Below are 16,081 nucleotides of genomic sequence, written 5' to 3' on the forward strand. Positions count from 1 at the left end.
GAAGTAAGTTGAAGGCCCTCCATCTACTGCTGTGTCTCATTCTGATAAAACGTCAAGTTATGGAGAGGTCAGGGTTTTCAGCAACAGATTTCTGGTGTCTGGTCACCAGCTCTGGGTACACTGAGAGCAGGCATGGCAATGGTGCCATGGTGGCCTTTTAATTAAGGCAGAGGTGGCAGGAGGTTAATTCTGCAGTGTTCTGGCCATCTTATATGAACATGGTTTGTTCATATAAGGACAGGCAATCATTCCCTGAGCCCAGTCTAGAATTTACTTCTTGAGCTCTTCACTGACTTTTAAAAAACTTTTTATTAGTTTTGAATATATTCAGAAGTAGACCATAGACTAATAAAACCCCAGCTTCAACATTTACCAACTTAGGCCATTCTTATTTTATAAGCACCCCCCACCCACCCACTTCATCATAGTTTCAAGTAAATCCCAGACATCGTATCATTTTATGTATTTCAGCATATATCTCTTTTTCAAAAAGTAAAGACTCTATAAAAAAATATAGTCACTCTGAGATAATAGAACGTATTGGTCTCTTGCCTCCAGTTCCTGGCACAGAGCTCCTGAAACCCTTGTAGTAATTTCCTAAGTGATAAAAACACTAGGAGCATCTCTCACTCTGATATGTCTTTGACCCCATCCCTGCCTGACACAGGGCTCCTAAAACCCATTTCTAAGTGATAAAAGCGCTAAGGAGCATCTATTGAGGTGACTCTGGTGTGGGCTCCTGGTTAGAGGCTTGTCACCAGAAAGACAAAGCCATGATCAGAAACTTGGAATTTTCAGTCCCAGCCCTCATCCTGAGACAGGAAAAGGGCTGGAAATGGGAGTTAATAATCGATCATGCCTATGTGAGGAAACCTCCATAAAATTCCAATACTATGGGGTTTGGAGAGCTTCCAGATGGATGAACACATCCAAATAGGAAGGGTGACACACCCCAACTCCATGGGGACAGAAGCCCCTGCATTCGGGACCCTCCCAGACCTCATCCGGTCTGGGTGTTCATCTGTGAACATCTCTTCATCTGGCTGTTCATCTGTGCCCTTTATCCTATCCTTTAATAATCTGGTATACATAAGGAAGTGTTGCCCTGAGTTCTGTGAGCCACTCTAGCAGATTTATCAAACCATGAGGAGTGGGTTGTGGGAACCCCCAGTTTATAGCCAAGTTGGACAGAAGTTGTGAGTAACCTGGGGACCTACTACTTGCAACTGGACAGTCTTGTGGGACTGAACCCTTAACTGTGGATGTTATCTCCAGGTAGGCAGTGTAAGAACGGAGTTGAATTGTAGACACCCAACTTAATTCAAGAGAATTGCTTGGTGTCGGAAAAAAACTCCACACATTTGGTGACCAGAGGAAGGTGTTTTGTGTGAGCAGTAAAGAGACACAGAAAAACACACAGGGGGAAGGACTGGGTTTTTTCCTACACAAGACAGAAGGAGATAGGAGGGGGAAAAACTGTTATTTTTCCTAATAGGACTGCAATATCATCATCCCTAAAATAAATAAATAAATAGATCTTTAATATAATTAAGTGTCCAGTCAATGTTCCCATTGCCAATCGTCTTGTTATTGTCATTTTTAAAAACTTAATAGTTTTTTGCTGAACAAATAAAGTCCACAAATTGCAATTGGCTGATATGTCTTTTCCATCCTAATGTATAGGCTCCCTATCCATCTGTGTTCCCCCCCTCCCTTTGTAAGTTACTTGAAGAAACTGTGCTGTTAGAGCATCCCACAGTCTGTATTTGGTGGTTACATCCCATGGTGTTGACGTATTCCTCTGTCCTCTGTTAATTCATATAATTGGTTGTTAGATCTACAGGCTTGATCAGACTTAGGTTCAATTTGGTTTTGTTTCCCCTGATTTTTGAGTCCCCAATTCTATATATCAGACATCTTTCTGAGATAGTAGAAGCTACCAAAAAAAACCAAAAAACAAAAAACAAAAAGCATAATATTGTGCACTCAGTCAGATGGACAACTACAAGGCATACCTCCTTTCCCTGCTTTTGCTGTATTGCATGCGCTTCACAGATACTGCAGTTTTACAATGAAGATCTGTGGCAACCCTGCATCAAGCAAGTCTGTTGGTGACACAATTAAGCCAGCTAATAACCCTACAATTGCCTCTAAGTGTTCAAGTGAAAGAGTCACACGTCACTCACTTTAAATCAAAAACTAAAAATGATTAAACTTAGTGAGGAAAACTTGTCGAAAGCCAAGATAGGCCAAAAGCAAGACTTCTTGCATCAGTTAGCCAAGTTGTAAATGCAAAGGGAAAGTTCTTGAAAAGAAATTAAAAGTGCTCCTTCAGTGAACACATGAATAAGAGAGTGAAACAGCCTTATTGCAGATATGGAGGAAGTTTGGGTGGTCTGGATAGAAGATCAAACCAGCCACATAATTCCCTTAAGCCAAAGCCCAATCCAGAGCAAGATCCTAACTCTCTTCAGTTCTATGAAGGCTGAGAGAGGTGAGGAAGCTGCAGAAGGAAAGTCTGAAGCTAGAAGAGGGCAGTTCATGAGGTTTAGGGAAAGCAGCTGCCTCTATAACATCAAAGGGCAAGTAAAGCAGCAGGTGCTGACGTAGAAGCTGCAGCAAGTTACCCAGAGGACCTAGTTAAGAACATGAACAAACGTGGCTACACTAAACAGAGTTTTGATGTAGACGAAACTGCCTTCTAACAGCTAATGCAGCTGGTGTCTTTAAGTTGAGCCTTTCATTTACCATTCTAAAAACCTAGGGCCCTTAACAATTACGCTAAGTCTACTCTCCCTATGCTCTATAAATAGAACAACAAAGCCTGGATGACAACACATCTGTTATAACATGGTTTACTGAGTATTTTAAGCCCACAGTTGAGACCTACTGCTCAGAAAAAAAGATTCCTTTCAAAATAGGACTACTCATCAACAATGCACCTGGTCACCCAAGAGCTCTGATGGAGATGTATGAGATTATTGTTTTCATGCCTGCTAACACAACACCCATTCTGCAGCCCATGGATCAAGGAGTCATTTTGACTTTCAAGTCTTATTACTTTAAGAAATGTATTTCATAAGGCTATAGCTGCCATAGATAGTAATTCCTCTGATGGACCTGAAAGCCTTCTGGGAAGGATTCACCATTCTCAATGCCATTAAGAACATTTCTGATTCATGGGAAGAGGTCAAAATACAAACATTAACAGGAGTTTGGGAGACACTGATTCCAACCCACATGGATGACATGGAGGGATTCAAGACCTCAGTGGAAAAACTAACTGTAGGTGTAGTGCAAACAGCAAGAGAGCTAGAATGAGAAGTGGAGCCTGCAGATGTGACTGAACTGCTGTAATCTCGTTACACTTTAACAGATGAGAAGTTGCTTCTTATGGATGAGCGAAGAAAGTGGTTTCTTGAGATGGAATCTACTCCTGGTGAAGAAGCTGTGAAGATTGTTGAAATGACAACAAAGGATTTAGACTATCAAAAAAAACTTTGTTGATAAAGTAGTGGCAGGGTTCGAGAGGACTGACTCCAATTCTGGAAGGTCAGCTGTGGGTAAAACGCTATCCAACACCATCACATGCTACAAATAAATCATCAGAAAAGGAAGAGTCAATCAATGCAGCAAACTTTAAGAAATTGTTACAATTACCTCAAACCTTCAGGAACCACCACCCTAATCAGCCATGTTGGTTAGTGATATCATTTGAATATTTAAGTTAAAATAAATAGAACTGTGATTTCCTTTTTATTATTCCTAGCACAGGGTAATCGTCAACAAAGATATGTTGAAGGAATGCATCAAGAACTGTTTTTCACATTATTTGCATCCAATGATCAAAAATGATGTGGCAGAAACTGCTATGAATTCCCCTACACATTCTCTTTCCTCTAAGAGAATGCCCAAATTTTAGCTGAACATATAGTAGACTGAAATAAAGACAATTTCCCAGCCTCTCTTGCAGCTAGATGTGACCACATGATTAAGTTCCTGCCAGTAAGATATAAGTGGAAGTGTTGAATGGCAACTTCCAAAAATCTACAAAAGATTGCTGGCACTTGCCCATTGCTCCCTTCTTTGTCCTTCTGCCAACAGAATGCAGATGTGATTATTAGAGCTCTAGCTACCCACCCTGGTTTAGGAATTGAGGACCATACCTTGGGTATGATAAAAGTGGTGAACTAAAATAAAAGGACGCTAGATCTCCAAAAACTTCATGGAAAAAAAGCACATCCATTGGTCCTGCAGTGTCTATCTCTGGAATTTTATATGAAGAGAGAAATAAACTTTTATCTTTGTTACTGGAAAAACCCCACGATACCAGCTTCCTTTGTATAAAGGAGGAAGACAGATTTATTAAGTGGCAGTTTTTCAAAGATATATACTGTGGAGCCACATCTCTCTTAGTTGGGGATAATAGGGTATTATTTCTTTTCAAGTAATTATTTTTATTCTTATGAAAAATATAATTGCTCTATAGTAGGAGTTAGAGAACCCAGGTTCAAGTCTTACCTCTGCCCTTAATGAGCAAATGAGTCAACTTCTCTAAGGCTTTATAAGACACTATGTAATAAGATTCTCTTGAGCCTTAAAATATAACATATATGGAAGTGTTTCATACTATAAATAACTATACACAGATAGTTGATGAGAATTATAAGATACCTGTGGATAAAAACTCTGTCTCAGATTGTTTCTCCAGTAACAAGTCTCAATAAGTATTTGTTGAATAGATATTTTGAAATCCTTGCTAAATGAGTGAATTGTTCTGCTTTAGAATGAATAAAGTTCAAAGGTCTTTAATATTAAAGTATTACTTGAGTTTCTTAGAGCCACAATTCTTAACTTTGCCATCAGTCAAAAGATACAAAGGTGTGAAAAAATAAACCTAGCTAATCCGTTTATCTAGTTCAAAACTGGACCCAATTTGCTATAGCAAAATAAGAATACAAGTTGTGGTACAGAAATAAAATCTTTATGACCCTTTTCTTTCCCTTGAAATTACAAAGTGACATATAAAGACATATTTTAATATTTAAACCACTAATCCTACCACATCAAATGAAGGATTTCCTCACACTGAACTGTGGCTAAAGTATTTTATTAAATTAAGTATGTTATTTGCAAATGGTTTCATAAGAAATTTTAAAAGCAAAGTTATAAAACATTTTCAATAAAAAAGTACAGAGTTAACAGCAAAATTACATTTTCTTTATAGTACAAATAAAAACATTTCATTTCTGATATACTGTCTGAAAATCTTATATTCTCCAACTGATAGCTGCAATATTATATTTTAATGAGAAGTTTCATGGTTAATTCAATCTTTTGTTAATAACAGGTTCATCATTTGGACCATAAAAGTCAACTGCTCAACTTTAAGGAAAATAATAAAATTTGTCATTATATAATGTTAAGTTACAAAAGGCTCTTCGGGATATACATGTATTCCAGCCTTGTTTCTCTACTAAATTCTGTAGAGGCATTAAGTAATATGTAAACTTCAATTACATTTTAAAAATAAGCACCATTAACATACATTCTACATAAATTTACCTTTTAAATGACACTTTTTTTGTCCACACATTTAAATCTGTTTTCTTTACCATGTAAATAAAAATAAGCAATATTTAATAACCACTACACAGAAAATTACCAAACTTCACCTCATTGCACAATGGAAAAGCACTTAGAAAAAGCACTTGGAAAAAACAGCACGTTATTTTTGTGTCTTTTTTATACATTTTGTCATTTTCTTAAATTGAGAGCAGTTAAAACATTGTCAGAGCAATTTCCTGAGTCTCAAAGTTTCCAATTTCCAGCTCAGAAATAACCAATCTTGCTATTATATATGTCCTTTTTTCTAAGCACACAAAACACTTGAATTTAAAAAGAGAAAGACCAAAATAAGGACTGGAAACCATCCAAGAGAACTGTTTACTTTTCTTCTCAAAATGTGTTATAATATACAAAACACTTTAAATTATAAGTCAGAATTTCTACTGTATAATATGTCCTATATTTAAAGGCCATAGAATTGCAAATAGTATGGAAACACAAATAAGTTGATGAAACTTGAAAATAATATAGAGATATATGAACAGCCAATAAATCTAAGACAACATGCTTCCAACTCTCAGTGTTGAAGTAAGGAAGTGGATGAATTGAAAATACTGTTAGTGAGCCTCCTCAGGCCAACCCACTTCCCCTGTGGTTTCCACATTAGTTCTCTTTTTTTCTCCTGGTAGATACAGGTGAGAGACTACTGAAAAGATCTAATTGTTACTAAAACCTTCGAAACTACAGAAGTGTTGTACTTTTAGAGGATCAATGCACTTGCAAAGAGCCATCCTAATGAGTCATGTATTAGCACAAATATACCAGTACCTGAAAACTTCAATAATCCCCACACTGTCTTTACTTTTGACGCACAGGATTTGGAAAGGAGCAAGAAAAGAATTTGATAATCCCCGAACCTTTGGCATACAGGATTTAGAAATGGGCAAAACAAGAAAGAAGCAACTGTAAGATTTTCTTTCATAATTCTGTGTTGTTTAAACTATGTTAGACAGTGGGGTGGGAGGCAGTTTAAAATTAAACAACTTCATAAAAACACAAGATGCTCAAAATTTGCCTATACTTATAAATGATGATTAAGAAAAACATCCTAGATTTACCAAAATAAAGCCTAAAATTAAGGTTGGTACAGCAGAAAACATAGCTTCTTTCATTTGGTTTCTGCCCACAAAATACCTCACCCCTTTTTCTTTTTGATTGCTCCCATGTTAATCATAATTATAGTAACACTGAAATAAATCTAGCTGAAGTGCACAAAAGCGACTCTTTTTTAAACAGGGTGAGGAAACATAAGAACATGGAAAGCGAGTATGCAGCTGCACACACTCTAACTCCAGGTTTTAGCATTGTTATTCACATTTCTTAAATCATATTAATTTACACATAGAAATATTTTATTTCATTAACAACTATAGTTTTATAATAAGTTCTCCAAATGAATTGCTTTATTTTTAACGTATACAACTCTTCTAGACATTACAAAAAACATGCTAAACTGTTGGCATTTTTTTAAACAAATTATTATCAAACATAAGAATAATATTTCAATACCACTCACTAACCATTTCTAAATAATAAACATTTTTATTTTTGTGGAAATAAATTTAATGATACAGCTCTTTTAAAAGCATGCTTTCATGATATATAAAAACGTGTTTTTGAGTTTTGGTTTCATTAAAATGTCTGTTCTTTTGGGAAATCATTCTGTGATTCAGGATTCTTTCAGTAACAGCTCAACCCTGTAATTCTTGATCCAAATGATTTTTAAGCTTATCAAAAAGCAACACAACCATTTTGTTAAATTACGTATGTTGGAAATATTCTCCATATCCAAAGTCAAATTTATTTAAGCCATTGTTTCATGTTGGAAAATTATACTTTACCATATTAAACTTGTGTAAATGAAATTATAATTGACATACAGGACTTTTTAGCTCACACACAAAAAAAGAAGTCAATGAAAGTTTCTCTTCAGAAAGTTGGCTCATTTTAAAAACAAAGGTAAAAAACTTTTAAATTGTAAAGATTCCTTTTAAGATTATATCAAAAATGTTTTCTATTTGCTTTAAATTAATAGAGGACTTCGACCTACTGCAGTTTAGAAATCATATGCTTCAAATATAAAATATAGCTCTTTAGTACCGTCTTAAATACCATTTACACAGATAGCTCTAGAAGCAGTTCTATAAGACACCAATACTTGGTAGATTATCTAACCATTTCTTCTCTAAAAACTTTTCTGCTTACGGAAGGTATAAAACTGTAATATAATCTCAGGCTCCAACTTTCCTCCTAGAAAATGCACACACACAGAACAAAAGGTAAGAGATCAGTATCATATACAAAACAGAAGAAAGTGCAAATGGCATGTCTTCCTTCCTGTAGGATATGGCAAAATGAAACATTTTTTTTGTATTTAGTTTTGAAATCAAAAAGTATTCAAGTGTTTTTGTTAGATTTCCTTTCTTTCATTACTACTACTACTACTACTACTTCTTCTTCTTCTTCTTCTCCTTTTAATACAAGGCTTTCATGGGCATGAACCAGGTCTCAAAGCACTTTAAAATATCTCTCAATGATGCCTTTAGGATTTTACTAAATGTTAAACAACAATTAATACAAAGGTAACATTTTCTGAGAAAGAATCAGAGCATTTCAAACTTTAAAACTGCAGCTGACACTTTTCTTAGACATTTTATAATCAATAAAAATTCTCTTTAATATTTTTAACAGACAACATATTTGGCATTTGCTTCAGTAAAAAATTAAACTTCTCTTGAATTCTGAAAAACATTATCATGTTTTTATTATAAGTGGACATTTCTAATAAACACGTTGACAGTAAAATTGACTAAATTTACCGCAAATAAAAGTAATTTTAACCTACAAACCTTCACACTTCTAAGTCAAGGATGTTTATTTTACTTTAGCATGACTTTCAAGCACCCTGGTTTAATTTCAGAGAACCTACAGAAATGAGAAAAGAGTTATTTTAGGTAAAAATTTCAAACTGGTTAAGGAATATATCATGCATGTAATCAATTCCAAGTGTCTATGCTAAATATAATATTTACTATCAAAGTATTCTCCTTTATTAAGTCAATCATCCAGGACCAATATCTATGCTTATGCACCTTTTAATCCATTGTAAAAATAAATAACCCTAAGGCTAGGGGTTACTCCTAACTTAGTAGTTATTTAAGATTTTTCGAACTCTCAAGCTGGAATTTGACCTTCATGAAGAAGACCATGCTGTATGAAGGATAAGATGATGTCTGCATTACATTATTTCTATGCATTAAGTGAGTACTAAAAAGAAATCTCTAACATAATCGTAAGTCTGATTCATCAGGCCATGAAATGCTTCCAAGTCCCTTGGTGTAAAATTTAAAAAACACTAGTCTCTACAATAGACCATTAATCCCAACACGATAATGTTCTAGTCCAATTACTCCTTTTTTAACAGAAACTCTAAAATGTCATCTATTTTCATGCTCAGAATTAATGCTACCATTTTCTATAATGTGGCCAAACAACATTTTATTACATGGCATAAACAAAATATGCTACACTAACTAAAACTAGAAGTAGGGGGAGGTTGGTACCTAATGATAAACATCCTCAGGGAATCTATCCATCAACAGATCTTTATTCTTGGACTTTTCTTGTCATTTCCTGTTATTGAATAATAATCACTTAATGAAAAAAGACATTTCATGTTTGTCAATTACGATCATTAACAGCACTTGACTTATGAAGATGTATAAATTTATATTGACTGGATGCTTCTGTTGCAGTTTCAAAAATCCAAATTATAATCATATTTTAGCAGAAACACCCAATTCCTTCCAAAATCCACATATGAATAATTATATTTAATTATTAACTTTAAACTATGAAATATACAATCTAATAATCTTGGATAATTCATTGTCAAAGAAACACAATTATACTTACTTTCTGTTAGATTTTAAATTTACGATAGAAATAGTTTTGTCAGGTGATTCCTTCAACAAGAAACATATCTGTCTTTCATTTCTGGTTTTCTGAACATCCTAAATCCAGCAGGGAATGTTATATCATAATTTAAGCATGAATTTGTGGCTAATATCAGATGGTTAAATTTAGCTAACTTCTTTAATAACTCATCTGAGCATGTTACTGGTGTTAACTATCTGTATATGGGCAATCGCCATTATCAGTAACAGAACTCTATACTCACCTGAAGCTGTGGCTTGTGAGGTATTTCATGACGGCTGGTTTGATGCGAGCAACTCCTCCCTGGCTGTGGTTTCCTCTCCCCGTAATCACGGAGAGAGAGGACTTACCACCATTCTGCTTAAATTCTGTTACGACAGGAATTGCAACAGTCAAAATTTATTTATCTTACATTCTCAATAGAAAACAAACCTCAACTACTCAAACACATATGAAATTACTTTCATGGGGACTTAGAGATTTATAAATTCAAAAAGCCCCCACACTGAGGTTTTGAAAACTATGTTTCATCTATACTGTTTAAGTATGGAAGTCTCCAAGCAGCTCATCCACCTAAACACAAGTGCAACTTCTTCCCCTGTGGGGAAGAAGACTTCTGTGTGCTACCAGAATTTCTCTCTAAAATAATAATAATGACAACAGTGATACTGATGATCTCCAACAATGATTGCATACCTGGAGTCAGGCATTGCTTTAAGCAGCTTAATTTAGTAACCAAGAGTCTTCACAATGAGCCTTTTAATTAAATATTTTGAAGCCAGCCAGCTTTGGTCTGATTAGCAGCTCTGCCACCAAATGGCTGTATGGGAAGACCATGGACAAGTTACTTAGCCTATCTGTGCCTGTTTCCTTATGAGTAAAATGGGATACAGTCTTACTGTTAAAGATAATTGTTAAGAAACTCTCCCACGGCACCTGGCTGGCTGAGTCAGAAGAGCATGAGACTCTTGATCTCAGGGTTGTGAGTTCGAGCCCTGTGTTGGGTACAGAGATCACTAAAAAAACAAATAAAACTTAAAAAAAAAAAAAAGAATAAGAAACTCTCCCAAAGAGATGATTTTTAAATATTAAATGAGTCTAGGCCTCTTGTAAAAATACAGCTCCTGCTCTGGATATGACCATGTGAAAATTAAGTGTATAAACCAAAAAGTCAATAATAGCTGCAATAAAATAACAAAAACAGTGTTAAGTAAGAGTTGGTATAATGAATTTAGTAAATATTTGTTCCTCAGTCATAAACAGCACAAATTTGACCGTTAGCATAAAATACTTATACACATAATATAAATATTCCATATTCTGCTCATTAAGTTGCCCTGAGACTCCAGCAGATCCACAGTTTTTCAAGCCTCCTATCTCCAAGGCAATATTTAGCCTAGAATTTTAAGAGGGTATGTTGCTCCTGCATTTCTAATTCCTTCTTTGCTTAAAATCTCCATTTCTTTTTTTTTTTTTAAGACTTTATTTATTTATCTGAGAGAGAGAGTAGGAGCAGGGCAGGGAGGGAGGGACAGAGGGAGATGGAAAGGCAGAGCAGATTCCCCACTGAGCAGGGAGCCCAACACAAGGCTCCATCCCAGGACCCTGGGATCATGACCTGAGCCAAAAGCAGACGCTTAACCGACTGAGCCACCCAGGCACCCCAAGATCGCCATTTCTACTCTAGTCCATACCCATTACTTCAAGCAATAGTTTGTTCAAAATTCAACTCTTCCTGGGTGCTGGCTAGACAGGGTATTCACTTTGTAAAAAGTTTTTATGCTATACAATTATTACTTGTACACTGTTCTTTATGGATGTGATATTATAAAGTTTACTTTTAAAAAACCTCAAATCTCTTAACTATCCATAATTCACTCTCATCACTCCTTCACTGCTGCTCCCCTTATCAGTGAGGGCAGTCATTTATACCACCTCATTTTAAATTCACTGCTCTGAAAATGTTCCACAGTTGAATTGCATGCCTCAGATAAAAGCAGGCGTTCAAAGGACGTTTGCTGAATGAATTAATGTGTATGTTTAAATGTTCCCAAATTTCAGACTATTCCTAACATTTATCACCTTAAAAAAAAACTATTCATTTTTAAGCCTAGCTCAGATTTCTTACCATTTCATTTGTAAATATTTCAGTGTCTATTTCAAAAAGGACTCCTAAAAAACAACCACAATATCACCATCATATCTCAAAAATAGTTTCTTAATATCATGTTTCTAAAAATGGCTAAAAGTTTCCCCTCAAAAAATGTTTTTACAGTGGTTTGCTTAAATCACGGTTGAAACAGGTTCACACATTGCATTTGGTTGATATATTTCTGAAGTAACTTTTAATCTACATGTTCTCCCTCCTCCTGGGATTTTCTTTACGATTTATTGAAAAACTTGGATCATTTATCTGAGATTTTCAGTCTGAATATTGTTGACTGTATCCCCATGGTACCATTTAACCTGTTCCTCTGTTCCCTGTAAATCCCTACAAAGTAGTAAAAACTTCATAGGTGCTGGTGATGCATATTTCAATCAGAAGGCACATAAGGGTCAGATATCTTTTTCGTTGTTCACTCCCAAGTTTGACAATCATCTTTTATAACTAAAAGCAGTGGAGGGCAGAGCCACAGATTGTCCCCTAGATATATTTCTAGTCAACAATACTACCATCTGGTGGTGACTGACAGCAACTACAGGCTACCACAGGTGGCAACTTGCACAAGGATGGGCCTGGCTTCAGAAAGGGTTTGTATCTTGGGTCTGACCAAGTATCACCTTACACAAGTTATTTAACTCTTTTTTTCTTGTAATCTTTTTTTATTGAGATACAATTAATATAACATAAAGTTCATGATTTTAAAATGTACAATTCTGTCACTTTTAGTATAGTACAATATTCTGCAACCATAAACACTAATTCCAGAACATTCCATCATCTCAGAAAGAAATTCTGTACCTGTTAGCAGTCACTCCCCAATCCATACTTTCTAGCCCCAGCAACCACTAATGTACTTTGTTTCTATTGGTTTGTCTATTCTGAACATTTCATATGAATGGTAATCATATACTACACTTGATCTTAGCCAAAAGGCCAAGAAGCGATGAATGGTAATCATATAAAAAGGGGCCCTGGTGTACCTGGCTTCTTTCACAAAGCAGGTTTATAAGGCTCATCCATATTGCAGCATGCATCACTACTTGATTTCTTTTTGTGGCTGAATAATACTCCAGTGTACGGATACACCAAATTTTGTCCTTTCATCAGCTGATGGACATTTGGTGGTTTCCACTTTTTGGCTATTATGAACATTCATGCACAAGTTTGTGTGTGGATGAATTGTGTTTTCAATTCTCTTGTGTACATTAACTAGGAGCAGAACTGCTGGGTCATACGGTAACTCTATATTTAACTTTTTGAGGAATGCCAACCTCTTCCACCATGGCTGCACCATTTAACATTCCCACTGGCAACATAAAGTGTTCAGGGATGCCTAGGTGGTTCAGTTGGTTAAGCGTCTGCCTTCGGCTCAGGTCATGATTCCAGGGGCCTGGGATCGAGTCCCACATCGGGCTCCTTGCTCAGCAGGGAGCCTGTTTGTCCCTCTGCCTGTTGTTCCCCCTTGCCTGTGCTCTCTCTCGACAAATAAATAAATAAAATCTTAAAAAAGTAATAAATAAAGGGTTCAATTCTCCACATCCTTACCAACACTTACTATTTTCCATTTTACTTAACTTTTTAAATCACCAGTTTCCTCATCCAAAAATGAAAGGAGTATCTACTCTTTATTCAGTCATTTAAGTTTTTTGGGGATGTTGAATGAAATTCAACAATGATGATTTAATAATCATTACTGACTCAATTCCTGGCCATGAAGACAGACTTTAATAATCAACTATACAATAAGCTTTTTATAAATACTGTGATACACAGGAATACTGCAAGAGGCTTTTAACAGGGAGTCTGGATGGCAAAGGACAGTACAGGTAAAAAGTCAGAAAAGGAGGAGGAACAAAACACAACATGAGAATGGGGAGGGAGGCAAGGAACAGATTACACAGGAATCTGGGAGTTTATGCTAAATATAACATGGCAACCTGTATTTTTGTATCACAATGCCAATTATTATGTAACTATTTGCTGTCATCTACCCTACTAGACAGCAAATTCCATAAAAATAGGGACCGTATGTCTAACTGCTCTATCCTTGATGCCTAGAATATATAAGATAATCAAATTTTTTATTGAGTAAATTATTTATTCATCCTCTACAGACAGAATGTTCTCTTATACCACTTCTATAACAGGTTTCTTTTCTCCAGATTAAATAATGTATTTAAACTGCTCTTAAATTTTTTCTTTTCTAATCTTTATTATTACTGTTTTCTAAATTTTCTCAAAGATTTCCAAAATTATGTTTAAAAAACAACTGGGCAAGGGGGATCCTTTACTTTATCAAAAAATGTCTACTAATAGGGGCTCCTGGGTAGCTCAGTCAGTTAAGCATCTGCCTTTGGCTCAGGTCATCATCTCCGGGTCCTGGGATCAAGCCTCGGGCTCTCTGCTCAGCAGGAAGTCTGCTTCTCCCTCTCTCTCTCTCCCTCTGCCCCTCCCTCCCTGCTTGTTCTCTCTCTCTCTCTCAAATTTTTATTTTTTTATTAAGAATTTTTTATTTATTCATTTGAGACAGAGAGATACAGACAGAGAGAGTAGGAGCAGTGGGGAGAGGCAGAGGAAGAGGGAGAAGCAGACTGTCTGCTGAGCAGGGAGCCCAACATAGGGATCGATCCCAGGACCTGGAGATCATGACCTGAGCTGAAGGCAGATGCTTAACCATCTGAGCCACCCAGGCACCCCTCAAATAAATTTTTAAAAGTCTTAAAAAAAATGTCTGCTAATAAACACAGAATGAACACAAATTATAAAACACCATTATGCAACTACCAATGTAATAACTGATTCAGTCAAGGATCATCAATGGATACTAAAATTACTATGTGAAATACTATAAGAGAACGAGTTATTCACACAGTTGCGAAGTTATCAATTGCCCAAAACTACTAATTAATTACAAAGAAAAGGTACATTTACATAGAGAAATCTAACAGAGTCCCACCTTAGCTAAGAAATCAAACTTAACATCACCAATAATGGGGCAAAATGACCATATTATGCCTTTTGATGTGTTCACCAAGGATGATTTAACATCACCTATGCAGTATTTTTGCCAAAAAAGTTAACTGAATCTAATCATGAGGAAAGAATCAGACAAAACTGTAGGTCAATCTACCAAAGCCGGGAGCCTTCAAAAATGTCAACACAGAAGACAAAAACTAGGCAGAGGAACTATTCCTATTTTTTCTTAAGTAATCTCTACACCCAACGTGGAGCTCAAACTCATGACCCCGAGATCAAGAGTCACATGCTCTACTGACTGAGCCAGCCAGGTGCCACAATAATCTATTTCTATATTACTGGAGGCTACAAATATGGGGCAATCAACTGGAACATATGATGTCTGACTGGATCCTGGCTTGAGGGGGAAAAAAATGGCACAGCTATATAAGACATTTCCATACAGCTGGAGAAAGGTGAATGTGGCCTGTATATTTGACAGTATTATTATAACAATGCTAAGTATCTTAAAAGTAATGATGGTACTATTACTATGTAGGAAAATGGATTTGTTATCAAGAGATAAACATGCTAAGGTATTTAGAGGTAAGGTACCAAGATGTTTAACAACTTATTTTCAAATGGTTCAGCAAAAAACAATTTTAAACAGATTAAGCAAATGTGGCCAGAGGTTAACAACTGATCAATCTAGGTAAAAGATACATGGATGTTTATTATATAATTATTTCAACTTCTCTAAGGGTTCTTAATTTTTCAATATAAAAAGCCAGGAAAAAAGACAGCAATAAGAGTACACATGTTGATATGCAAAATAAAGATCACTGTGACATTATAATTAAATGTCTGTGAGTAGAGAAATGGATACATTATGATGTACTCACAGAATACTATACAGCAGTTACAATTAAAAAATGATACCATCAACATGAGTATATCTTGAAAACTATATTGGGTGAAAATAAAGTTTGGTTGAAGGTATAGTGTGAAACCATGTACATTAATTTTTTTTAAATTCACATACTACAGACTGATTATTGATGAATGTACATATAGTAAAGGTATTTTAAAAACTAGACAGGAACCAACTGAAAGATGTTGGAAGAGAAGGAAGAAAGAGAAAATGATTGGGAAGAATAGGGGACCTGGCTGGCTCAGTCAGTCGAGTATGCTGACTCTTAACCTAGGCTATGGGTTCAAGCCCCACACTGGGGTAAAGATTACTTAAAAAAAAAAAAACTTAAAAATATAAAGCATACATGGTAAAATGCTATCACTTGTTAATTGGATTCATGGGTACCCAGATGTTTTATTATATTACTGTAAGCTTTTCAACATGGTAAACAGATGGTAAACAGATGAATTTCCAACCTCTATATT

At 35.6% G+C, this 16,081-nt stretch overlaps 1 protein-coding gene and 1 pseudogene across 7 annotated transcripts in view; both read right to left on the minus strand.

The window, feature by feature from the left end:
- Positions 1–495: 495 nt before the first annotated feature.
- Positions 496–16,081, minus strand: part of N4BP2 (NEDD4 binding protein 2) — an 89,795-nt gene continuing 74,209 nt past the window's right edge. For 4 of the 7 annotated variants that reach the window (XM_035005098.1, XM_035005102.1, XM_035005097.1 and 1 more), the window contains 2 exons: positions 9,809–9,932; positions 5,748–8,553 (listed from right to left, as the gene is read on the minus strand). In XM_035005098.1, the coding sequence (XP_034860989.1) occupies positions 8,508–8,553; positions 9,809–9,932 (170 nt within the window). In that variant the 3' untranslated portion in view covers positions 5,748–8,507. Of the gene's footprint in view, positions 3,592–5,747; positions 9,262–9,808; positions 9,933–16,081 lie in introns of those variants that run through there. The other 3 variants (XM_035005099.1, XR_004679252.1, XM_035005100.1) reach the window with 3 other exon arrangements.
- On the minus strand, positions 12,592–12,673 carry LOC118010978 (annotated as a pseudogene).

Source organism: Mirounga leonina, unplaced genomic scaffold (assembly GCF_011800145.1).
Source record: "Mirounga leonina isolate KUSES-001 unplaced genomic scaffold, KU_Mleo_1.0 Mir_129, whole genome shotgun sequence".
Classification (NCBI taxonomy): Eukaryota; Metazoa; Chordata; class Mammalia; order Carnivora; family Phocidae; genus Mirounga; species Mirounga leonina.